At 47.5% G+C, this 25,580-nt stretch overlaps 1 protein-coding gene across 4 annotated transcripts in view; it reads right to left on the bottom strand.

Moving 5' to 3' along the window:
* NPRL3 (NPR3 like, GATOR1 complex subunit) overlaps positions 1-25,580 on the bottom strand; it is a 36,108-nt gene that overhangs the window by 8,237 nt on the left and 2,291 nt on the right. Inside the window, exons 2-10 of one of the 4 annotated variants that reach the window (XM_084763066.1) lie at positions 25,200-25,269; positions 21,605-21,643; positions 20,786-20,897; positions 17,856-17,985; positions 16,265-16,339; positions 12,351-12,504; positions 10,844-10,925; positions 3,553-3,690; positions 1,652-1,808 (exon numbers count right to left, since the gene is read on the bottom strand). In XM_084763066.1, the coding sequence (XP_084619192.1) occupies positions 1,652-1,808; positions 3,553-3,690; positions 10,844-10,925; positions 12,351-12,504; positions 16,265-16,339; positions 17,856-17,985; positions 20,786-20,897; positions 21,605-21,643; positions 25,200-25,227 (915 nt within the window). In that variant the 5' untranslated portion in view covers positions 25,228-25,269. The remainder of the gene's footprint in view (positions 1-1,651; positions 1,809-3,552; positions 3,691-10,843; positions 10,926-12,350; positions 12,505-16,264; positions 16,340-17,855; positions 17,986-20,785; positions 20,898-21,604; positions 21,644-25,199; positions 25,270-25,580) is intronic. The other 3 variants (XM_084763064.1, XM_084763067.1, XM_084763065.1) reach the window with 3 other exon arrangements.

Raw genomic sequence — 25,580 nt, forward strand, 5'->3', positions numbered from 1 at the left:
GGTCGGCCTCTGCTCCCCTCTGGTGGCCACAGGGTGCATGCCACCACCAGATGAGGCTATTAGCATTTGTTCACTTGGTCCTCCCCTTAGACTTGTCACCTGGATGGCACCTACAGCCCTAGCAGAGGGAACCCAGTGAGCACTCTAAGCCCCTAGCATCAGCTTCTATGCTTTTCCTCCACTCTTCAACCAGAAACACCGACAAGGCTGACAGGCCCTCCCTCTGAGCCCAGGGGGCAGCCACAAAGAGACAGGGCTGTAATGTGGAATCTCTCCCATCCCTGCTGGTCTGGGAGAGACAGTGGGATCAGGTGTTCTCTGCTCGCTGTGGGGCCTGTCTCTACAGCCCTGCCACACCTCCTACATGAGCAAGAGGGTATTTTGATGACTCTGGGGCTGCGTTGGGAAAGAAACAGGGAGTGGAACAAGAGAGACACATGTGGACCAGTAACCCACTTAGATACTAGTCCCAAAGGCATCAGAGATGGAATGAAATGAATTCTCAGTCCTATAGGGAAGGTTTTCTCTGAACATGTAATTGGACTCAGCAGACCTCTAGAATAAGGCTGCATCTCTATGTGTCTCATCATTAAAGACATGTATTTTATTTATTAAAAACAAAAGAAAAGCCTGGGTGTGGTGGTGCACACCTTTAATCCCAGCAGTCGGGAGGCAGAGGCAGGCAGATCACTGTGAGTTCAAGGCCAGCCTGGTCTACAAAGTGAGTCCAGAACAGCCAAGACTACACAGAAAAACCCTGTCTCAAAAAACCAAATAAAATAAAAGGTGGGAAATGTGTTAGGATTCTGTTACAGTCCGCCTACCTGTAATGTCACTGCTTACCTGCCACGGAGGCGTGGCTCTGCCCAGGGCCATATAAAAGAACAGAAGAACAGACCCTCCAGTGGCTCGCCCTCACTCTCTCCCTCTCTCTCCCTCCCCCCCTTACCTCTCTCTACTTCTCTCTCTCTCTCCTCTCTACCCCTCTCTACCCCTCTCTAGATCTCTCTCTCTCTCTCTCTGTCTCTCTCTCTCTCTCTCTCTGTCTCTCTCTCTCTCTCTCTCTCCCTCCTTCCCTTCCTTCCTCCCTCCCTCTCTCCCTACATGTGTTTCTGGAGACGGTCTCTGTATTTTCCTATTAAACCTCTTAAGTGGATCTGTTGCATGGTGTGATTTCATCCCTCTGTACAGCTCCACCGTTCACCTCTAACCTCCGCCGCTCAGCTTTTTTTACAAAATGTGCAAAAGACAGAAACCACACAGCAGAGTAAGTTAGCAGCAGCTCAGGTCCTAGCTCTGGCTTCCCGCATGCTTGTTCATGTGCCACTGAGACTGTCCTGAGCTGGTGGATCCGCTGTGTGCCACCTCCCCAGCTTCCTCCAGGCCTCCTTTCTCCCAAAGCTTGCCTCACCTCTGCTCAATAGGGAAGGAAGTCAGTCCTGTGGCTCACAGAGACAGTCCTGTGACCACACACCAGAAGCACAGGCCTTCTCTCCCAGACTACCCTGCCCTGTGGCAGATGTGCTAGACACAGGCCCTGAGACCCAGCATGGCAGGCAGCCTGCTTTCCTCATCTCCCACAGACTGCCTCCCTAAATGTACCAAGAGACTTCTTCCTCCCAGTCCTCCATGTGCCCAGGGCCCTCCCTACCTGCAGCAAGGCCAGATCGGCATCCTGGGCTAGCTGCTGCAGGTTCTTCACTGCAGATGTGGTCTTGATCACCCGCACCAGAGCTGGAGAGCAGTCAATGGGCAGTTCGGCCAGCAGAGACTTCTCGTCACTGAGAAGGAGCAGGGCATGGTATGGGCTGAAGGACAGAGGCACATGTCATCAGACATGAAGGGGCACAGGGCTCCTGAAGCACCAAGCAAGCTAGCGTCCATAGGCACTGAACTGTGGGCAGCAGAGCTTGAGGGAGAAAGCAGTTATGTGTGTAGGGGCTTTTACAAAATCTGCAAGGATTACTGCTGCCCAAGGTGTGTCAGGAAGTGTAGATCAAAACCAGGAAGAGTCTGCATACCTGACTTCCCAATCCCAGTCTGAGGGTGTGGGTGGTAGGTGTCTGTGTGTGTGTGACAGAGACAAGACAGAGATATGTACGTGGAGAAAGCTGTACATGGGCAAAGGCAGTGCGTGAGTTCATGCATGTAAGTATAGAGGTTAACATCAGAGGTCTTTATCACTCACCGCCTTTTTTTTTTACCCTTACTTAGTTTGTATGTGTGAGGCACACACATATGGTTCTCTTCTTCCACCATGTGCATTCCGGGAATTGAACTCAGGTCACATCAAGCCTGGCAGTGAGTGCCTTTAACTGCTGAGCCAGCTTATCAATCTTCAACATTATCTATCTATCTATCTATCTATCTATCTATCTATCTATCTATCTATCCATCCAGGGTCTCTCTACACAGACCCGGCTGTCCTGGAACTCACTCTGTAGACCAAGATAGTCTGGAACACAAGATCCATCTGCCTCTGCCTCCCAAGTGCCAGGATTAAAGGCATGTACCAGCCTGCCCAGCTCTCCACCTTATTTTTTGAGATAGGACCTCTCATTAAAACCTGAAGCTTGCTGCTTTGGCTAGACTTGTTGGCCACCAAGCTTTTGGGATCTGCCTGTCTCTGCCACTTCATTCATATATATATATATGTATGTATGTATGTACGTACGTATCAATAGAAAAGGAAAAAAAAAAGAGCTGAGAATGGTGGGGCACACCTTATTCCTAGCACCTGGCAGACAGAGGCAGATGAATCTCTGTCAATCCAAGGCCAGCCTGGTATACATAGTAAATTCCAGGACAGCCAGAAAGTTCAAGTCTTTGTCTCATGGGGGTGGGGGGTGATGAGGTGGGTGATAGGATAATATATATATGTACACACACATGTGTGTGCATGTGGTGGTAACGTGCTTGCCTAGCATGTGCAAAGCCCTAGGTTCAATCATTAGTGCCATTAGTAAGGGGGACAGGAATCTTTCTAAACATAGAAGAAACATGTCTACCCACTATGAATAGAACTACACAAATATGCTCAGCAAGAAGGAAGCCATTTGACCGGGAGCACTGCTATGGGAGGGCAGGAGGCCGAGCAATGGGTGCTCTGCTTTCTGTCATTTCCAGTGTTGAGGAATGTGCCCAGATTTCTTTTCATCTCTTTTCTTCCTTTTAGCGCTCAGAACAGAACCCAGGGCCTAGAAAGCACTGAGTTATATTCTCAGCCGAGATTTTTCAGGCAACCAATTAATCTAAGAAACTAATTGGGTCTCCATGATTTCTGATCAAAATGCTGGCAATTACAGAGTGTACAGTACCAAGAGAACAAACAGCTAGAGCCCTAGCTTAGTCCCAAGCTTTCCTCGGCAGGCTCTCTTCACCCCGGCAATGCTGGAAGGGCAGAAGTGGGTGTAAAATCACGTGGTTTTACTAACAGCAAAGCCCTATGTGCCCATTTCCGTGGCAGGAAGAAGAAAAGCGAATCCCTAGGAGTAAGTAACTAGTAAGGTGTCAGGCAGCAGCTGAAGGGGGAGGCATGGGGCTGGCTCTCACCGGATGGCTTTCAGGCTTCGCTCAATAGCCTCAGGAGGGATCAGACTTGAAGCTGCATAGTGGATCTTGTGGGGCAGACAGAAGCTCACTTCCAGCCAGCTGTTAATGTGAAGCCGCACCACACCAGATGTGCACAGGCTGTGAAGAGTGGGCACTGTTACTAGGAGCATCTAGTCCCACAGACGAACACCCTACTCACAGATGCCTGCCTCTCACACTGCCCTACTAGCTAGAGGAAAATGCAGGTGGAGACAGCGGTGAAAGAATATCTTTCCAGACCTCAATATACCTAAGCAAATGTTAGGAACACATAGAGACTCTCCCCTACTCCCCACCCCACCCCGGTCTGGCCCTAGAATAAAGTATAATCCAATCAGCCTGTTAGGACTAAAGGAAGCTTCTTCCAGCTCTCCTGAAATTCAATCTAGCAGAGGCCTTGGCTGCCTACCTGGACCCCTGGCATCTACAGCACATCCTCTATGACAGGGCCTGTCTTGAGCACCTGATGTAGACCGAGGCACAGCTGCGAAGTTGGGCAGACTAGGGCCTATCTCCAGAGAAGAGACTGGTAAAAGAGGGAAGCTGTCCAGCGCCACAGGATGTTAGTGGTAGGAAGCACAACGCACCTACCTTCGTGTACCTTGCTGGGGGTGAAGTGCCACAGGTACAAAATGTGAGGCCATCAATCAGAGGACAAACAGTGACTATCCAGCTGAGCCTCAGCATTCTACCACAGCAAGCCTTTCCCTCCACATTCTCAGTGGTTGACACATGGTTACAGCTTCAACATGCTCAGGTCAAACATGGCAGCACTGTTCTCAACTCACTTCTTTCATATAGCACCTCAAACCATCAACAAACCCTGGGGAGATGGCTCGGTGGTTAAGAGCACTGTCTGCTCTTCCAGAGGTCCTGAGTTCAATACCTGACAGCCACATGGGGGCGCACAGCCATCTGTAATGTGATCTGACGCCCTCTTCTGGCTTGTAGGTGTATATGCAAGTAGAAGACGGATATACATAAAAAATAAATAAACTACCTATATATGTGTCAAAGAGTTGTCTAAAAAAAAAGAAAAGAAAGGAAAAAACAAAACAAAACAAAAGCCCAAACCTCTTCAGGAACACCAGGCCAGAGCTGCTCAGACAACCAGCACCCGCAAAAGTGCCTTGGCCCACTCTCCTCACAGCCTCTACCTAGGCAGTATCCATGTCTTCCAACAGAGAAGCCTGCGTGTACTGCACATGTTTCCTGCCCTCATTTCCTTCCCCATCACTCAAGTCAGCCATTCTCAGGACCCTGGCACTTAGTTTGCCATGGACTCTCCTTGCCAGATGCTCATGAATCTCTCATTACTTCAATCTCAAGTGTCACATCCTCAATGAGGGTCCTACCTTTCTAACCCTCACCTTGTCATCATGGTACTCATGACCACAGGATACTACCCGTCTGCTGCCTAATACTGTCCAGATCAACCACACCATGAACATGCAGAGTTTGCACTGAACATGAGGCCCTCGTGAGTGGAGCAGGCGGAGGACCCAGACTCAGGCAGTGGTCTCCAGGAGCACTGTCTTCCCAGAAAGCCCTTTCAGAGAACATGTGGCCCTGTATGTTATCCCCGAAGAGCCACACCCAGGAAGAAAGGGTTGTGCAGAGAAGTCCCACCCACGGCTCAGCCACACAGTCCTTGTTCTGAGTGCCAACAACCGGTGCTTATGAAACAGAGTCTGTTCAGGTCTATGTGCAGCGTGTGCAAGAGCCATGTTAGTGTGTTTCTGAAGTGCAATTATACAAATTACATAAGGGGAGACAAGCAACTGCTCAGGCAAAGCCCCTGTGCCTTGTACTTACTCTGCCTGAGAAGGTTATTTCCTGTCGTCTGCCCCAACCCAATCAAGCTCAGAAGAGCCAAGCAAGCAGGCTGCCTCCTTCACGCAGTGTGGGAAATATGACCTAAAGCTTCATGATAACTTCAGCTCTCAAGCAGGAGTACAGAACACATCACTTGGGTTCCAAACAGCCAATTTCTATAGCATCTTCCCCCATCTTGTTTCCTCTGCTGCCTCCCACCCAGAAGAGCAGCCAAGAAATACTTTCCCATCGCCACCCACTCTGCTGCTATTCTCAGCTCCCAGTTTGTGGATGGCTAACTATAGGGGAGGCCAGCAGCTCAAGGGGGTGTGGCAACCGTTCTTCCTGCACAGGTCAAAGGTGGAACTGTTTGGGCACTGTGAGAGAAACAACAAGGTCCTTGCTCCCAGCCCCATAAAGTACTTTTCTCTTTTCTCACACCCCCATTTCTTTTTCTGAGCCAGGGTCTCTATATAGCTTTGGCTGTGCTGGCTATGTAGGCTGGCTTCAAACTCAGAGATCCACCTACCTCTAAGTAAAGACATGCACTGCTGTACCACACTCCTTTCTGTTTTTGAAACAGGATTTTGTTGTGCTCCCCAACCTGGCAACCTGTGCTCCTGATTCTACCTACCAAGTGCTGAGACTCCCAGCATGTATAACATCCCAGCTGCCGAGGGCTACCAGAACCTCTCCTCTGATGCCTCCAGCAATAGACCGAGAGCCCTAAGCGTCCGAGTTTCCCCACAGGGTTGCCAGGAACTCTAGCCAACAGTTTCAAATGCAAAAACAAGTCTTTTTCTCCTTCAAGCAGGGAGTAAGCACTAGGGAAAGAAAAACTAAAAAGACAAGTGCCCCGCCACTCCCCAGGGTCTCTGCAGCACCGACTGGTTAATGCAAAGCACCCCATGGCTCCCAAATGTCTGCCTGCTTCTCCCAGGGCCTCAGCATCACTGTGGATGAGTGTGGGGATGGGAAACCACAGGCTGTGGCTGAGTCTAGAGGGCAACATGGCTCACAGTCCCTCAGGGAGGAACAAACTAGAGGGTTTGGTGACTGTCAAGATGTGGGTCAAAGACTTGGGCTAAAAATGGACCCTAAGCAAGTAATGTCCAGGTGCACAGTTTCCAGACCTGTATCTTCCTCAGGATGGAGAGCTCACAGCCAACCCTATGAAACACCCTAAGGAAACACTGCATCATGAGAAACCCCCGGCATCCACACAGATGGGAAAAGAAGGGCAAGAGAGGACAGGGTTCCAGTGCTGCACTGCAGTCGTGCCTGTGCAAACACTAGCCAGGCTCCTCCAATTAACTTAACTCATGGTCATAAAGAAAAGAAATAAAAGGTCCTATTGTAAACTCTCTAATTTAGGATATAGCACAGGGTGGAATCAGAATTAAATACCGGGACCCTATCATCTCAAACACAGCTGAGTCTGCTGCACTAAGGACCTCAGGGACAGTGACAACCATCTGCTAGGTGCAACTCCAAGTCCTGGTTCAGGCACCTGGGGCACAGCAAGAGAGGAAACAGCTTTGCATTAGGAAACTCTTACTCTGGATGGCATTATATATAAGCCAGAGTTATAGGGGAAGGTACACACAGAGACCTGTGTGGCAGTGTAGGCCAGAGTTAAATGCCAGCTGTGGGCCTGAGGGAAATCAGAGACACATCACAGCCTTTCTAACACCTTCACAGCTCAGTTGTCTCTGCCAACCTCATGACAGCTGCCTTTGGATTCCCAGCCTGTGTCTTTCCCTCTGTACCGAGCTGGAGCCTCCTTACAAACTAACCAAGCTCTTGGTGTGGAGACACTGAGTGCTGCCATTACAATTCTCCTGAGGACTATATGGCCATCTGGACAAACCTCTGGGGTATACTGGGAGCCAGGGAACATTAGAAATAGCCTGCCCAACTTGTAGCCTCCAGCTCTGAAGACAGTGAGCTGAGTCCTCCACAGGTAAAGCAAGAAGCACAATAGCGTCCACTGAGAAGAGAGGGAAGAAGGCATCCCCACTTCTGTGATGTGCACTTCGAAGACGGAATCCAGGATCCGTACCAAGAAAAGTCTCCTGCCACACTTGGGTTTCTATTTGTAGGTGTTTAATTATTTAGTCTGAACAGTCTGTAGAAAAACACTGTCGCCAAGCTTATCGAACCTTCACACAGCAGGAGAGCCCAGCCCTCTCTGCAACAGGAGATAAATTCTCTTGCCTGAGCCCTGCATCTGCACACCATGACTGTGCAGAGCACCACATCCTATCTCCGTACCCAAGATACACCATGTGCAAGCTTATCTCACTCCCTCGCTCCTCAGCATCCGAGCAAGAATGCCAACTCCTACCTTTAGGTCACTTTGGGCCTCCCTCAGCTCATCCTCTTCCTACTCTGAGACTCTGCCGTGTGTCCTGTGTCCTCTCCCCACACAGCAGTCAGGGTTCCTACTGCATGTGGTGGGCTGCTGCACACACCGAGAGACATACATGGGTGGGCTTCAAATGACCTACCTTGAGACTTCAAATAAAACTTTACACATATGTACATTGTTTTAATGGCATACAGACTGTAACTCTCAGAATATCTAGAGGCACCTACAGGCTTGCACCTCTCCTGAGTGGTTAGCAGTGCAGCCACCACTACTTACCTGGCCACCCTAAGACAGCATTCCCAAGATCTGAGCCTCCTAGACCCTGCCATAGTCCCTGTTAACTCAGAGAATCACTTGACACTTTTTTAAAAAACATCTCCTATCATTAGATACTTATTAACCACTGGTGACATGTTCTTTCCACAAGGCATTGGGCTATAGTTGTAAAAACACTCCTTGCAAATACAGTTAAATCCCCGTTGATACTGAGAGTTCAAGGGTTTAATGGGGGGAATCCAGGAGATTTAAGCAACTGGAATTTGCACCGGATTGAACCAGTGGAATTTGACGAGGTAGTCCAAGGTTCACACACAACACCGACAGGAGGGGACGGACTCCAACGCCTTTTCAAGTCCCTTATTGGACCGCTTCCAGTCTCCTGTTCATCCACATCATAAACTCAGGATCCCGAGGTTCCAGGCGCTTAAAGCACGCACCTAGCTTCGCCCTTCCTCCTGCATACACACTCACCTGGACCACAAGATTATGAGGGAATCCCACACAGTAACCCACTTAACACTTCTTGGCACCCCAAGAAATTCATATCATCATTTCTCCCGCCATTTTATTACACATTTCTCTATCAGTGGGTGAGCTACGCAAAGGGTTATGTTATAAGAAGCAAAGGGACATCCCTTGCCCTACTGAGGGATGCAACCAGAGCAGCACATGGAGTCATGAAGCTCCACAGGGAGACACAGGGTGACCTCCTAAGGGACTCCAACTTCCAAACTCTATTCATAGACACTAAGGGAATAGGGCTTCCAGATAACAACACTAGAACCCTGGCTTTGGTTAAAGTAGTAAATTTAGAACAATTCTGTGGAAAAGATGCTCTCAAATCTCTATACCAATTAAGCCCACCTCCTGTCTTTTAGATCTCCACTGAGAAAACCTTTCTCAGGGATCTGGCAGAGAGCTGCAGCCGGAAGACAGACATTATATTCAATGCTGCCCAGCCAATGTACACTCAGCCACGCTTTTTTATTGCTGAGGGAACAGGACATGGTGGCCAACCACACACCTTGTGGGATGAGGCTGGGGGCAAATGAGGCCAAGAGGGCTCCTGGCGGTTAGAGAGCTGTGCCAACATCAGACGGGCTGGGAGCAGAGGAGATCACCACTGCCACACCCTGCCCAAGAAGTGCAGCTCTCAGCCTCCCCAGGGCAAGTTCCAGGACCCAGAACTGTCTGCTGTAGGAGTTCACCTGAAGGAATGAGACCCTGTGCACTAAGGTGGCTAGGAGAACTTTCTCACCAAAAGCTTAAATTTCTATGTGTCTCTGAATTCGTCCACTAGGTGGCACTGTGATGCCTCAAGCCTTGAGCTGTACCTGGCAGATGACAAAGCTATATATAAAATCTTTCTTCCAACTTTCCACCATAATCCAGTATACCCTTTTTTTCTTTGGAAACTTAAAGTACTGGTTTGCTTTTTACTTTTTTTTTTTAATTGTATATAGCCCAGCCTTGACTACACAAATGAATTAATTCCAGGCCAGCCAGGGTTACATAATGGAACCCTGTCTTAAAAATAAGAGGCTGGAGAGATGGCTCAGAGGTTAAGAGCACTGACTGTTCTTCCAGAGGTCCTGGGTTCAATTCCCAGCAACCACATGGTGGCTCACAACCACAGATAATGTGATCTGATGCCCTATTCTGTCGTACAGGTTTACATGCAGGCAGAGCACTGTATACATAATAAATAAACAAACAAGAGAAGCCTGCAGTGGTAGCACACGCCTTTAATCCCAACACTCAGGAGGGAGAAACAGGCGGAGCTCTTTGAGTTCGAGGCCAGCCTGGTCTACAGAGTGAGCTCCAGGACAGCCAAGGCTACTCAGAAAAACCCTGTCTCAAAAAACTAACTAGGTCAGACATGGTGTGCACGTCTTTAATCCCAGCACGCGGGAGGCAGAGGCAGGGCATCTCTATGAGTTCAAGGCCAGCCTGGTCTACAAAAGGAGTCCAGGACAGCCAAGGCTACACAGAGAAACCCGAAACCCTGTCTCAAAAAACTTAAACAAACAAACAAACCTAACTAACTAGATGGATGGATGGATGGATAATAAATGGATGGATAACAGATGGATGGACAGAGAAAGCCAGACAGTGTCACACACGTGTAATCCCAGCAAAAGGATCTGAAGTAGTAAGCCAACCTACACCATTTAGTGAGACACTCTCTCTCTCTCTCTTACACACACACACACACACATACACACACACACACACACACACACACACACACACACACACACACAAGTATTTTGTATACATTTAATAGAGCATTCAGCCACCAATATAATCAAAATAACACAGGGTTTCCATTGTGTTCCCAATACTTGCTGACCTCATCTAGTAAGTGTCTCAATCTCCATCTATCCTGGACGGTCACACTCAACTCCAGCTCTACCCACTGAACTCTGATTTCCTCTCGTGTGAGGAGGTAGCAGTGAAGCCTGCCTCAGTGGGGTGGTGAAGAACTTGACACTAATTAAACTCAATAAAATGACACTTTGTTTAATGGACCAAAAATATTTTCTGGCTCTCATATATAGTCTTGGGCCGAGCTCCTGTCTTAAAAGGAGTCTGGAGGTAATTGTCCCTGCTGAGTACAAATCACTCGACAAAGGGGCTGCCATTTGAAAAATGGACACAAGGTCGCCCTTTCCTGAAGAGTGGCCATATGGCACCGGGGCAGTACCCAGCCTATGGCAGCACTGTCTGTGGGATGCTCCTACCCTGGAGGTTGGGGAAGTTAACACAAGCATGGCCTTGTCTTACCTGTCATAAGCTTCTTTGAGGTCCCTCGCCAGCTTGCACTTGGGCAGGATGTGGTGGAACGGGGACTGAGGACCTTCATTTGCTACAAGAATCATGACAGGCAGAATTTACAGCTTCCAAAGCAAGAAAACGTGCACAGCACAGAGCAGATGCTGACAGGTAATGATACAGCAATGTTAAACTAACATCAGGAAACTCCTTGTAATAATAATAGTAGTAGTAGTAATAATAACAATAATACCAATGTACCTCTGATCCCTGTAAATAAAAGTCGACTCAAGCTGATCATACTTGTATATGAAGTATGTATGAAAACTGTTAGTATTAAAGCTTGTCACTGACCTTCACGACCTTGGAGCCACAGGAGCCACCATTTCACTGCCCCCTACAGAATGAGCATCTTGTGGATCACTAGACCTTCTGTGGTAGTGACTGAGTATGCCATGCCACATCCCACTTCTCTCCCCACACTTGTATGCTAATGAGATTTGTTTTTATGAGGGAAATACCTTATATTAATCTTCATTAATTAACAATATATTGTTAGATAACAATATATATAATTAAGATGAAAATTTTTAATATTTAAGTTTTTAAACAGATTTTTGTTGTTGTTTTGATTTCTTTTTTCTTTTTAAGAATGGGTCTCACTGTGTAGCACTGGCTGGCCTGGAACTCACTATGTAGATGAGGCTGGCCTCAAACTCAAGGGATCTGCCTGCCTCTGCCTCTCAAGTCCTAAGACTAAAGGCGAGTACCACTGTGCCCAGCTCTAAATCTTAAAAAGAAGAGGAGGAAGGGGAATAAATAAAATTTCTGGATTGTTTACTATCATAATTATAACTAACTAAGATAGAAAATATAAGTGGTTTTTGTTTATTTGTTTTTATTGTCATTTTGGGTCCCAGGGCTGGAATCCAGAGCCTCACATATACTAGACAACCACTCTACAACTATTCCCAGGCCCATAATACAAATGTTTTTGTTTCAGAGACATGGTCTCTCTATACATTCCTGACTGGCCTGGAACTCAGAGATCCACTGGCCTTTGCCTTCCAAGAGCTAGTATTAAAGGTGTACATCACTATACTCAGCTAACATCCAAAGACAGAAAGTAAATTTTTTATTGTAAATACATTAGACTCAGACAGGACTTAGTTTGTGTTAATCTGGTCTAACCAGCTCACCAAAGGCCGACTCCGGTTAGCTCCTGACTATTGTGTTGTGGTTTGGGAGAGGGCCTTGGAGGTGCAGAGTCTCTGTCTTCTCAGCAGACTCCAAGTCCACAAAGAGAACTAGCATGTGAGCAAACTTGCAACAGGACAGCAAGCTTGCCCTTCCCTGCACACAGGATCTCATTAATAGTGTCCCTGGGCTAGAGGGCCAATTTATAGCATTATCTGCAACTGCTGCAAAACAGAGCAGAGTGAGCAGCTAGTCCTCTAGAGATACGACCCAAAGAGAATCAGCCAGACCAGGCCCGAGTTCCCCAGGCCGCTGCACTCACCGTCAGCCATAGCAGACACCTCATCCTGAAGTGCCAGGATCAGCTTGGCCTCTCGGGTAAGGTACTGGCAGCGGCGCTCCTCATGCTGCAGGACAGTGGCAATGCGTCGGGACAAGTTGTGCAGACAGTTTATCACTGATGGGTCAGCATTGGCCTGCAGAGCAGAGGCCAAACACTCAAAATATGTACACAGAGACACGTTTTGTTTGTTTGGTTTGGTTTGGTTTTGGAGACAGGGTTTCTCTGTGTAGCTTTGGCTATCCTGGACTCACTTTGTAGACCAGGCTGGCCTTGAACTCACAGAGATCCACCTGCCTCTGCCTCCCAAGTGCTGGGATTAAAGGCGTGCGCCACTGTGCCCTGCCAGAGACACGTTTATAAGGAGCTAACACATGAACACAGCTAAGGTGCAGACTATGAAGAAGGCCCTCTCTATTTCCTCTCCACTAGGTTTCTCGACCGAGGTAATTACCATCCAGAATTCCCTATGCATGCCTGCAGCCAACCTACATAAATGCTGGCTGGCATCCCCATCTTGTAGTCTTGGGAACACTGTCTAGAGGGTTGCAGCGATGACTCAATGGGAGTCCTCAATGGGGAACACACATGCCTACTATGCTGGGACTGTACAGAAAAGCAAGGGACAGCTAAGGGCACCGACCCCACCCCCCTGTTATGTGATCCTGGGTCACAGGTCCTCATCTGAGGAACAAACTAGTCAAACACATACAGCAGTCAGAACAGGCTGACCTGAGCGAAATCCTGGAGGTATCTATAATCAGTGCTGTGCACTGACCATTCATGAATATGTCTGACCTACAGTATTTAGGAATTCATTCACAATAGCCACACTGTTACAAGACACATAATACACAAGTGTTATGCTGTTTGCTGACTAGGTCAAAGTAGCATGCAGAAGGTGCCCAGGTCAGAAATGTTCCTCACCCCTATCAGTGACCACAGTCAACCAGCAAATGCACACACCCAGACCAAGGGTGGAGCAAGCCGCTGTAGGATCTATGGAGATGCTTGAGGGAACAGATAACTAAGCCAAGCATGACGCAGTGTTTCTAGGGGCTACCAGGACTGCTGAGTAATCTTTTGAGGTACAAGGTTAGAAGGGAGAGGGACAAATGGCACCACTGATTAGGACCTTTGATGCTGTTTTCTCATCCTGTTTATTTGCCAGGTGACCCTGTGCCTGTTACCTTTAAGTCAGTATCTTACCCAGACAACATTTGTTTGCCTGCAGTTGGAGAGATTTTCTATATTCTCAGTATGTCCATGTCTACACACAGAACTAACACCTGGGCAGACTTGCAACCAGGCAGTCTGCCCTAATTCTTTATGCCCAAGGCATCCCCTTAGCCATCTCCTACAGGGGTTGGTTTATAGAGTATATACAATTGCCCCAAAACAAAATACTCATTTATAAGAGCCCTGAACAAACAATTCCACCAGAACAGCAGGGAAAGAATAACCTTGGGCACAGATTATTCCTGTGATGAAGGACTGAAGTTATGTTGAGTCTCACTCACTGCTGGAGGTGCCACTAACTGAGACACAAAAGCATCCCTGCATCAGGTGCTGGGGACCAACTGTTTGAGTGTCCCCTTTGTGCAAGGTGGTCTTACCTCCTCCCCCACCATAAGGCTCAATGACAAGCTCTGAAGGAATTCCTGCTGTGTCTTGTTTGTACAAGCAAATACTGAGGAAGCCACCTTCGGCACCCAAGCCTATGTAGGAGAATGCTGAGAAAGCCGCCACCTAGAATGTGGCCGACTTCAATGCGAATGCTTACAAAGAGCATCCTTGTAAGTAGGTGTGGTAGCTTACCCCTATATGCCATCACTTGGGAGGGAGAGGTGGAAGGATCAAGTTTAATCTACACATGAAGTTTGAGGCCAGCCTGGGCTATGTGACACCATCACAAACTGAACACTTTCACAGTACAGAATAAGAAAAGGCACCAAAAAAAAAAAAAAAAAAAAAAAAAAAAAAAAAAAAAAAGAAAGAAAGAAAGAAAGAAAAGAAAAAGAAAAGAAAAAGAAGAGGCACCAAAGTTACTATAGCATCACCCATAGGACTTTCTGCCTCCCAAAAGCTTATACCCAAATATAACCACACCTTCATAGTACCCTCCAGTCTATAAGACACAGAAAGTCAGGAAGCAGGTATGACAGTCTACCCAATGAAACCATCCAGATATGCAAAACGTGATGGGATTAGAAGGGACAGATACCACCACGCTGAATGCAGTTTGCATCTTGGCTCACAATCTATGTTCTGAATCAGGAATCTCTAATGGACCAGGTACTAGTTAATACCAACTTATCATGGTTAATTCTTGTCAGATTCAAAAAGGTATTACGGTATAAAATAACCACCTTTTAAAAAAGATTTATTTATCTTTATATATAGAGTGTTCTGCCTGCATGTACACCAGCACACCAGAAGGCTTTCGATTACATTATAGATGATTGGGAGGCACCATGTGGTTTCTGGGAATTGAACTCAGGACCTCTGAAAGAGCAGTCAGTGTTCTTAACCTCTGAGCCATCTCTCCAGCCCAACCATTATTTTATAGATATATCTTGTAATGGAATAATGAATGGACATATGACAGGCATAAGGTACCTGCCTATATATAATCCTAGCACTTTGTGAGGTGAAGGCAAGAGGATCAGGAGTTCTACATCATCCCAGATACATAAGAGTTCATGTCCAGCCTGGGATATACAAGACCATTTCTAAAAGAGAAACAAGAGGCAGGTATGGTAGTGCACGCCTTTAATCCCAGCACTCAGGAGGCAGAGGCAGGTGGATTTCTGTGAGTTTCAGACCAGCCTGATCTATATAGCAAGTTCCAGGCTAGCCAATGTTCTCAAAAGAACACAAACAAGGGGCTGGAGAAATGGCTCAGTGGTTAGAAGCATTGCTGTTTTTCCAGCGGTCCTGAGTTCTGTCCCTAGCATCCATGAGGTGGCGCACAGCTGCCTGCATCTCCGGCTCCCAGGGATCTAACTCCTCTTCTGGCCTTGGACACAACACATGTGCTCATGCACATAAACAAAAACAAAACACAACAATGGACATGAGGCTTAGGGCTTGCTTTGAAATACAGAGGCATAGAAACCACTCCTGGGCTCCTCCTGGTTTTCCTGCTAAGAGGGATAAAATGGGAATCTAGACAGCAGTAATGAAGAAGATGAATGACACAGGGCGACAGTACACTATAAATGTATCAGGTATAACTAACTGTACATTTCATTTATTGTTTTGTGATTTGAGGTCTTACTATACAGCCAAAGGTGAGCAGTCATGTGTGACTTAAATTGTATACTTGTTTTGAAGGGTAATGAGGCACTGAGATAGAGTTTCAGGTAGCCAGCCTGGCCTCACATTCACTCCATGGCAGAAGCTGACCATGAACTCCTGACTGTCCCACCTCAGCTCCCCGAGTGCTAGAATTACAGGAGTGCACCACCTGCTGTAGCTCGATGCTCATCTGTCTGTTTGCTTTTGAGAAGAATCTCATTTTGTGGCACAGGCTAGCCTCAATTTTGTGGCAACTTCCCTGCCTCAGCCTCCCACGTGCTAGGACTAGAAGTGTGTGTCACCAGACACTTTAAAACAAGAAGCAGTCAGGGCTAAGGCTATAGCTTAGAATGCTTGTGCAACATGCAAGAGGCCTTGGGTCCTAGCTACCACTGTTAATAAAGGAAATATTCTTCTATGTATATATTTTACAAAAAAAAAAAAAAGCTGGAGGAGGAGAGAAAAACCTCCACCTGCACACACCAAAGGGTAAGTGCCATGTCCACAGTATGAGCTCTGGGTCAGTGGAAGCTCTGGACATTGGCTCTTCTCCCTCAGAGCCTCTTTCCTGATCTAAGCACTGTGCAAACACTCACCCTCAGTGCAAATACCACATTAAAGAGAATCATGGTTGGTGCTTCCCGCTTTGGAGATGGATCTGTTTTGGAGACCTGTAAAAGAGCATAATTCTAATAAAGCAAAGAATATGACATCTTGTCTGTCTGTCTGTCTATGGCAGGGTATCACTATGAACTGCTGGGTGACCTAGAACTTGCCATGAATCCAAGCTGGTGTTGAACTCACAATGATCCTACTTCAGGCCCCAACACTAGAATCAGAAGGGTGAGACCAGGGCCAGCTGAGAGCCAGGACTTTCTACAGAAGCTGCTCATATCTATTCTACTTCATGCATGGAGAAAGGCCCAGAGTATGGTAAAATGAGAGAAAAACATCCTCAGAGCAGACAACCACCACACAAACATCTGAATCACACACGTGGATGGAGCAGAATGGCTGGCTCTTGACTGAACAAGCTGACGATGCCCAAAGTGACAGACAGAAAGGAATGCAAGTGGTTGAAGCACCCAGAACCATGCCCCTGCTGCCCTGGCAGGTACTCAGGATATCTAGGGACACAACAGTGCTGAGCACCCTGATGAAAAGGGGCAGCCAAGCCTGTCTTTTTCCAGTTGTGGCATCCAGCCAGCTACAGTCACAAACACCAAAGCATTCAAAGGTACCACTCTGAGAGGCATGCGTTCTTCAAGCCTAATTACAAGTGTTGCCTACAAAGGGAGTTAGAACCCTGGATCCCGGTTCTCCCTGCAACACCCAGGAAATGTACCCATCCCTGCCTGTCACTCCAATGCTACAGTAAGTGACTATAAACTCTCCCCTTACCCCTAGACAGAACAGAGCCATCATTAAAGAGCACTGGAGGGAGGGAGGGTACTATCAAAGGGCAGAGATAGTGCCAGTGGCCTCAGCCCCTCGCATGGATGAAGCTTGCAAGTCACAGCACAGCTCTTTGGACAATTTCTAGATGGTATGGCATTCTGAAGCCCTTCTGAATCCACGTGATGCTCGGATGGATCCTGCCTGTATGCAAAGGGCTGACTGACTCTCATGTACGCTGACACTCCTCAGGACCCAAATATTCATCCATCAGAGAACATATACAGAAAGTTTATACAATAATACTTGTTAAAGTATGTTGGCTGTTAAAGTCTCATGTAACAGGAAGTGCCTGCACCATTTTTTAGAAAGCTCAGAAGTTAGACAATTGTTAGTTAACTCATTCTGTTGCCTTCCCTGGAAGCAAATACCCTACATATAAGAGGAAAGGCCAATTAGTAGAGACCCAGTAATCATCAAAGGCTGGTAACAGAGAGCTGGGGAGTAGCTCAGTGGCCAACAACTGCACAGCATGTGCAAGACCTTGGGTTCCATCTATTACTAAATGAAAAGACAAGCTACTGGCAGGGAGTCCAGGACCTAGGGACAAGTTCGCAGTCACTCTGATGGATTCCCCAGGATGCAGGAAGGAGCACAAGTTGGCAGGAACTCCTCGGGTCTGCTGCCCCAGCGGCACACAGCAGCATCAGTGTCAGTACAGTTCTGACCCTCAGAGCCAGAAGCCAGGCCCACCCACCCTAGAACAATCCTACCTGCTGAGGAGGGCCGTACCTGCCCCAGAGCATGCTGCAGCAGTGTCGGGTGCCCAACAAACCGTACATTATCAATCTTCAGTTCAAATTTTTGGCCGCACATTTCAGACTTGGTTGCCAAAATTGTTGCCAGAATAACATCCGAGAACCTTAAAATTTTTAAAAAGGTAGGGTGGAAATGCATTAATGAAAATCACAGCACCGTGCCCAGGTACCCACACAGGGGGAGTGGCTTAGGAAATGGCAGTTCTGTGGAGCTACTTTGTCCCCAGTGGGCACCATTGCTATCAGTGACTCTTGCAGCAATCCCAAGGTAGGGATGTGAAATCACCAGAATTACAGGTAGAAGGCAGGAGAAGCACAGGCTGAGGCACATGCTGTCATTTCTTGCATGCTGTATGAAATTAGAAGAGAAACAGCTGCAGTTTGCATTTAAAAGGAGGATCAGCTGGGCTGGCACTGCCCTCAGGAGCCGCTCATGAGGCTCACAGGCAGAGGGGCCTCTCCTTACAGCACTGTGGTTTGTGGAACTGTACCTCTCAACCTCTGTGACCCCAGTCCCCCCACAACAGGGCCACAAAAAGGCCTAGGGGACAGAGCTCAATAATGCATGCTGTATGCTAACTACATTCCTCTCAGCATGGCTGCTCAGTCCTTCCCTTAGCCTGAACACTTAACCCTCCCAGTTCTCACTGAAGGAGTTTGTACAAGGCATGCAGACACACTGTGTTACAGGAACATGGGATGCACAGAAACAAGTGTCATGGGGAAGTGCGGATGGCTAGGGTGTCACTGTGCAAGATCACCTTTTCCAACAGGCATCTGTACATCTCTCGCCCTATTCACAAACCTAGTCCTCCCTGTCTGGCGGATCTGGATAAGGGAGGAGTGCACTGGAGCCTGCTGTGGCCTCTTATCTCAGAGGCCAGGGACTGAGGGCCTCCACTGTAGACACACAGCCACTGTTTCTGATCTGGCCCTGAAGCGGGAGAGCACCTATGGTCACCTATCTACTAAGAAAGGCTTTCTACTATCTAGATAGGGTGGTCTGGGGAAGACTGCTCCAGCACTACCAGAATCATCAGCTGCCCTGGGTGGGGAGACCCTTACAGTCCTGAAAGAGACTGGGACAAATATTCCATGGTGGGACATTAATCTCGCTTTTTCTGGAGGCATTCTCAGTTGGGGGAAGGGAGATAGACTAACATCATAACTCCTCCACTGCCTGATGAAAAGGGAAGGTCAGCTTCAAGCAGCTGCTGTGGCCCAACTCCAAAGCAGCAAATGGTATTTACATAAATGTGCCTAAGGAGGCATTCACTGCAGGCCACCCTCCACAAAGCAGGCCGGAAGGGCCAGTGACCTGGAGGCAGGACGGACAGAAGCCTGGCTATGGGCAACATGCATTCTCCCACATCTACCCATGGCAGTGAGAAAGCTCCAGGCTGCTGGGCCTGGAGGGCTTTCACTGGCTTCCTGCACAACTAGCAGGATCCCCTGGCTGCCACAGGGCTTCTGGGCCCCCAAATAAACCAGATGTAGAGAACTGCTCACAAGGGGCTTCCTTGCCCTCTACAATGAAGCTCTGGGCAAACCTTCTAGAACTAGTCTTCTCACTGACATCCAGGGACCTGCAGGACACGGAGCAAGTCCTTAGTCCTTAGTCCTTCCTTTCCTGGAACAGATGTGGAAGACTCCAGCATCTCAGACTAGGGCATTTTATAGGTTTTCTTCAAAAAAAAAAAAAAATCTATATAGCTTTCTGCCCTATCCACCTGCCTGAAGGGCACATTGATCAGAAGGCTCAGGATACTAAAACCATACCAAACACTTGGGCTGTGATCTAGCCAACGTTTCACACCACATCTAAACAAACAGCATCCGACATCCTACCATCCAAGGACTTAATACATAAAAGGAGCAGATGGAAAATGACCTCAGCCACTCCAGAACACTTCTCCCTTATAGTAAAAAAATTTCTACTAGAAAACCCTGCTCTGTCGCGAAAAGCCATGGACAGGGTTCAGGTCGGGCCACGGGATGCCCCAAGGCAAGCAGCAGTGCCCAGCTTCCATCCATCAACAGAAAAATCCACATATGCCCTTGAAGGAACAAATTCTGTCTTTATCCTCTAAGAGACCTGCCCCACAGAGAAGGGTGCTGTTGAAGCTAAGCCATATGCCTTAAATGGCCTAGGAAGTCCCTGTGTAACTGGCCACCCTGTTAATATGAGCATACCACCTCTTAACATTACATGTTTATGATGAAAAGACACTTGCTGGGCTGTGGACTTTGCACAGTGTTTGATGATATAATGTGCACAAAGACAAAGTCATGATGAGATCAGGAAATTACACTTAGCAAATTATAAGGGACAATGTTCATTGTTTCCAATATTTACAAAAATCTTTTGAAAACCTGATAAATGTAATATAAGACAATAAAACAGCTGCTACAAAAACTAAAAACTTATTTGTTTTGTTTTGGTTTTGGTTTTTCGAGACAGGGTCTCTCTGTATAGCCGTGGCTGTCCTGGACTCACTTTGTAGACCAGGCTGGCCTTGAACTCACAGAGATCCGCCTGCCTCTGCCTCCCAAGTGCTGAGACTAAAGGCGTGCACCACCACCGCCCGGCAAAAACTAAAAACTTATAACTTCAACACCTGAGAAAAACAAATTTAGGAAGATATAACAGCCCAGTTGAAAACCAGGCCAGGATTCCATTTATTTTATTTTATCTTGGTTTTTCAAGACAGGGTTTCTCTGTTCTGGATAATCTCTGTAGACCAGGCACCTGCCTCTGCCTCTCTGAGTGCTGGGATTACAGATGTGCACCACCATGCCTGGCTCCAGGAATTTATTTATATAAAAACATCCTGGAGTAGGGCTACCCAAAAACAGAGAGGGAGAGAAATGGGAAAGGAACTCAACTCTACACCCTCAACCTACCTTTTCTTTTTAATATGCATGAATGTTTTTTCCTGCATGTATGTGTGTGCACCAGGTGTGTATCTGAGGTCCATGGAAGAAGGCCATGAAGAGGGCACTGGATCCCCTGGAACTGGAATTAGGGACAGTTGTGAGCTGCCATGTGGGTGCTGGGAACCGAACCCATGTTCTCTGCAAGAGCACGTGCCCTTAACCACTTAGTCCTCCCTCCAGCCTCTCAATCTGCCAGGTGATGGGAACTCACACATACTGGATGGACATCCATGGCCCTCACAGGATGCACTGCAGGAGACCAGACAGTGCAGCCTACAAAAGCTCCATATCACCTTCATGGGGACATTTTTGCCACTACTTGGTATATTCAGTCCCATCTAATCCTGAATATCTAACTAAATACTCAATTACTGTTAATACGTCTGTCTGTCTGTCTGTCTGTCTGTCTCTCCCTCTCTCAAAACTGAAGCCAAGGAGCAATGAAGGGGAGATGAGAAATCCACACGTCTTGGCCCAACATCGTCGACCTACTAGTTCCTATTTAAGGAGGTCTGCCCAGTGCACCTGGTCCAGAAACCTCTCTGGTGCCAACCAACCATGCTTTAGGTTCTTAGGGGATGTGAAATAGCTAAATAATTCTGGGTGGGAAAAGGGCAGAGGCTGGGGGAAATCTGGGCTCTTGAGAGGCAGGGAGGGTTCCAAGCTAGGGCCTATGCACCTCGTTAGTCATTCTTCAACATTGAGAGAAATTAGGCAGTAAGCACAATTACAAGAAGAGAAGGCAGCAGAATTAGGACAGAACGGGTGGAGAGATCTTGGTCTTACCCTGCAACCAATTGCTCATCGGTTGGAGGACATGGCTTGCTGAAATGGGAACAGGACCATCAAGACCAAACAAAACGCTCTTTCTTTAAAACCACGAAAGGTTACAAGGCTGTTCTATAAAATCAACATTAAAGTCTAGCAGAAGCACCACTATCAAGTATCAGCTGAATGATGCGACTTACCAGACGAGAAAGAAGACATACACACCCCAGATGAACACTTACCAGGGGCTTTTCTCACTAAAGCTCAAATTCTCACACATAAATATGGGCCAGCAGAGAATAAGATTCACTTTTCAGAGTCCAGGACATCAGAAGACCAGACCCTAGTGCCACAAGACTTAGCTGGACACCTGTGACAAGTGTCCCAAGAGTCAGTTTCTTCTATGTGTGTAAACAAAGAAAGATGCCCAGACAGGAAAGCCTTCTGAACTATAGTGTCATGTGAGCATCATCCAGCCCAGATCCTGAAACACCGTGGACCACCTGCACACTGACCTCCCTGACCTTACCCCACCTTACTCTAGGTGGTAAGGTCACAGCAGAACCGAGCACACTTTTGCCACAATAATGGGGCTACTGCACTATCTGACTTAGGTCTTTAGTAGTTTAATATTTTGTGTTCCTCTGATGAACATTTGATTCTAGAACATGCTGCTTTCCAAGCAAGCATGGAAAGCTACATATCTGCACGACCCACTGTGGCTCCCTGTCCAGCTTGTTCTAAGAAACACATGGGCAAAGACTCATGTAAGAGACATACATAACGAAGGAGCCCTTCCCTGCAGCTCCCGACCTAAGCTCATCAGATTATATAGCACTGAAGGATGGGCTGTGTAGCAGCATCACTCAGCATCCTGGCAACTCAAGCCTCACTCAGCATTATCTCCCACAACTAGACAAGTCGTAGTGGGCCAACCTCCAGAACTTTTCCCGGGATGAATACATTCCAAGTGTGCGTATATAATCCAGCAGCCACTGAGCAGCTGAAGTGAGGAGGCACTACAGAGCTAGATTCTTTTTTACTGTTTTCAATTCAGAGATGTTTGGTTTTTTGAAGACAGGGTTTCTCTGTGTAGCCTTGGCTATCCTGGACTCACACTGTAGCCCAGGCTGGCCTCGAACCCCTGCCTGCTTCTGCCTCCTGAGTGCTGGGATTACAGGAATGCCCCACCACGCCTGGAGAGATTGTTTATTTGTTGACTGTTTGGTTTTGTTTGTTTTGTTTTGTTTTTTCTGAGACAGGGTCTCCCATATCCCAAGTTAACCTGAAAACCACTGTATAGCCAAGGACGACCTTGATCTTCTCATCCATTTGCCTCCAACTCTAAAATTCTAGGGTTACAGGAATTCATCACGCTTAGTTTATGGAGTGCTGGGGATCCAAGTATTTCTGTGTAAATAGCCACACTGGCCAGTGTCTGTGATCCTGACTGGGAACTACAGTACTGGTCCTTGATTACAAAGGCAGGCAACCCCACTCAGCTGAGTTTCCACCAGGGAAGCTGACAAGCAAAATATCCTGCAGGTTCCAGACAGGAAAGCACCTTTGGGAACAGTCGAGGAAGACAGTGGGTTTTGCTGCAGCTCTGAGCTGGAGAGTCAGGAGGGGCCAGGGCCTGGCAGAGAACTTTATCTTGTAATCATGGGGATAGGGGTCAGCAGATGATATAATGTTGAAATTACCAAATAAAGCAATTTTCAAGTTCAGCTAAAGAACTTACACAAAAGTACTCTCTTCCCAAGGTTTTCTCCTTTTATTATGCTAAATACTGAAATGAGTCCCTAGAAAACATCTTTCTAAGTCTCTGAAATTCAACTTCGGGAATTAGATGCTGTTGTCATGCCTAGAAAATTTCTCTATAAAAGGCTACTCAAAGCCTGGCATGGTGGCATGGTGGCCTTTCGAGGCCAGCATTCTGGAGGCAGGGGCAGATGGATCTCTGTGAGTTTGAGGTCAGCCTGGTCTACAGATAGTTTCAGGACTAGCCAGGGTATGGTAGTGCACACCTTTAATCCCAGCACTTGGGAGGCCGAGGCAGGTGGATTTCTGTGAGTTCAAGGCCAGCCTGGTCTTCAAAGCGAATCCAGTATAGCCAAGGCTACATAAAGAAACCCTGTCTTGAAAAAATAGGGGTGGGAGTATGGGGGAGACTGTTCAAAGCCTCCACTCCAGTGAATCTTGGTAGGAGGTGCTGGGAGTCAGACCTGGGACAAGCAGCTAAGGTGCCTTTAAATAAGTACCAAAGCTACCTGGCGGCCATGTCCTCCTAGAATTCCTCAGTCCCTCCTGAACTCCCTAAGCCCAGGGGATGGACTTCTTCTCCCCAAAGGTTCTTCACTATATAATCAAGACATTTGGTTGTGTTCTCTGTGTGTGCCTCTCTCTCTTTCCCTCCCTCCCTCCTACCCCCACCCCTGCTTTTCTGTCTCCTTTTGCTTGGCAACTTCCCTGCACGCCCCCATTCCTTGGGACCAGTGAACCCACCTGAGAGCTGACCCCAATAAACCTGCCTTTATACTTTAACTGCTTAAATCGGCTCATTTCATCAGTAGAGAATACCTATCAGGAGTACCTGTCATCCCAGCACCTGAGAGGTAGAGGAGGTCAATCAGAAGTTCAAGGTTATCCTCAGCTACACATAGGTCATTCGGAAACCCTGCCACAAAAACTAAAATGAAAGAAAATAGAACAAAAACAAACAAACCCCCCTACAGACTTTTGGCACTGTAAATCACAGTGGTGGATGTGCTGACAGGAAACAGCGCTGACTCAATAGCAAAGATCCAGTGTAGCATGTCAGCGGCCTTCTCCTGGGAGAGAAGCCCTATCTTTTTGTTTTTGTTGTTTTGTTTTGTTTTGTTTTCTAAGACAGGGTTTTTCTGTGTAGCCTTGGCTGGCCTGGAACTTATAAAGATCCTCATGCCTCTGCCTCCTGAGTGAGTTCTGAGATTAAAGGCGTATCATCACCTTGCTGGAAGCCCTATCTTTTACCTCACACAGGCCCTGTCTATGTTTCAGGGGATCCAGACAAGGAAATCACAATCTTCTCTCCTTTATCCAGGCCTATACATAAGATGGCAGAGTGATGCTTATGGATGTAGACCTTGACAGTCCTCCTAGACACAGAGGAGCAAACACAGGGAGGAGCAGGGCTTGCCTCCCATCCAGGCCTAAAGGAGTGTCCTGAGTCATGACAGGCCCAGCTCCCACAACACCAGGCTGCACTGTGTCTGAAACACCAGCCTCTGACTTCTGGGCATGCGCTAAGGAAGCAGGTCTGAGAACACCAAAGAAATCTGTCTTCCTCTAAAATCTTCGTGATCGCTGGAGAGAATAGCAGCACGTGGCCATGCCTTACCCATCCTCTGACTCCTTTACTAACACAGTGGCCACAGCTGGTGCATGGGCTAAAATCTGAGCAAGTCGGGGACAAGCAGCGAACCCTAGCTCTTTATGACCTAGGGCACTCACTATCTGGAGAAGGGTGTCCCATTTCTCAGAGGAACAACATCTGGGTCAGCAGGAGGGTAGAACTCTGCCCAGGCCTAGGGAGAGAACCAGCCTCCTGCCTAGAACGACTGCTGAGCCTTACCTGGAGTCACCATCCTGGTCATCAACATGTTCAGCCGTGTTGTTGACAGCGTATCTGCTACGTGGTTTATCTGAGTGAAGGCAAAAGAGGCACGGCTAAGACAGGAGCACCGCTCCACACATGGGACCGTGGGGCGATTGACGCCCACAGCTTCCGTTGTCTATATTATTATTCAGCTACAAACAGGAACAGACATTCATACATATTGAAAATATTAGGCAGAATGAAAGAAGCCTGATACAGAACATCAAGTATTACTGAGATGAAAACTCTATAATAAGCAAATTCATAGACACAAGGTCAACTGGGGAAATGAATTATTACAAATCATTACAGAATTTAGTTTCAGATGACAAAAGTTTTAGAAATACACAATGGTGA

The sequence above is a fragment of the Acomys minous genome (genome assembly GCF_964271855.1).
Source record: "Acomys minous genome assembly, chromosome: 16".
Taxonomy (NCBI): Eukaryota; Metazoa; Chordata; class Mammalia; order Rodentia; family Muridae; genus Acomys; species Acomys minous.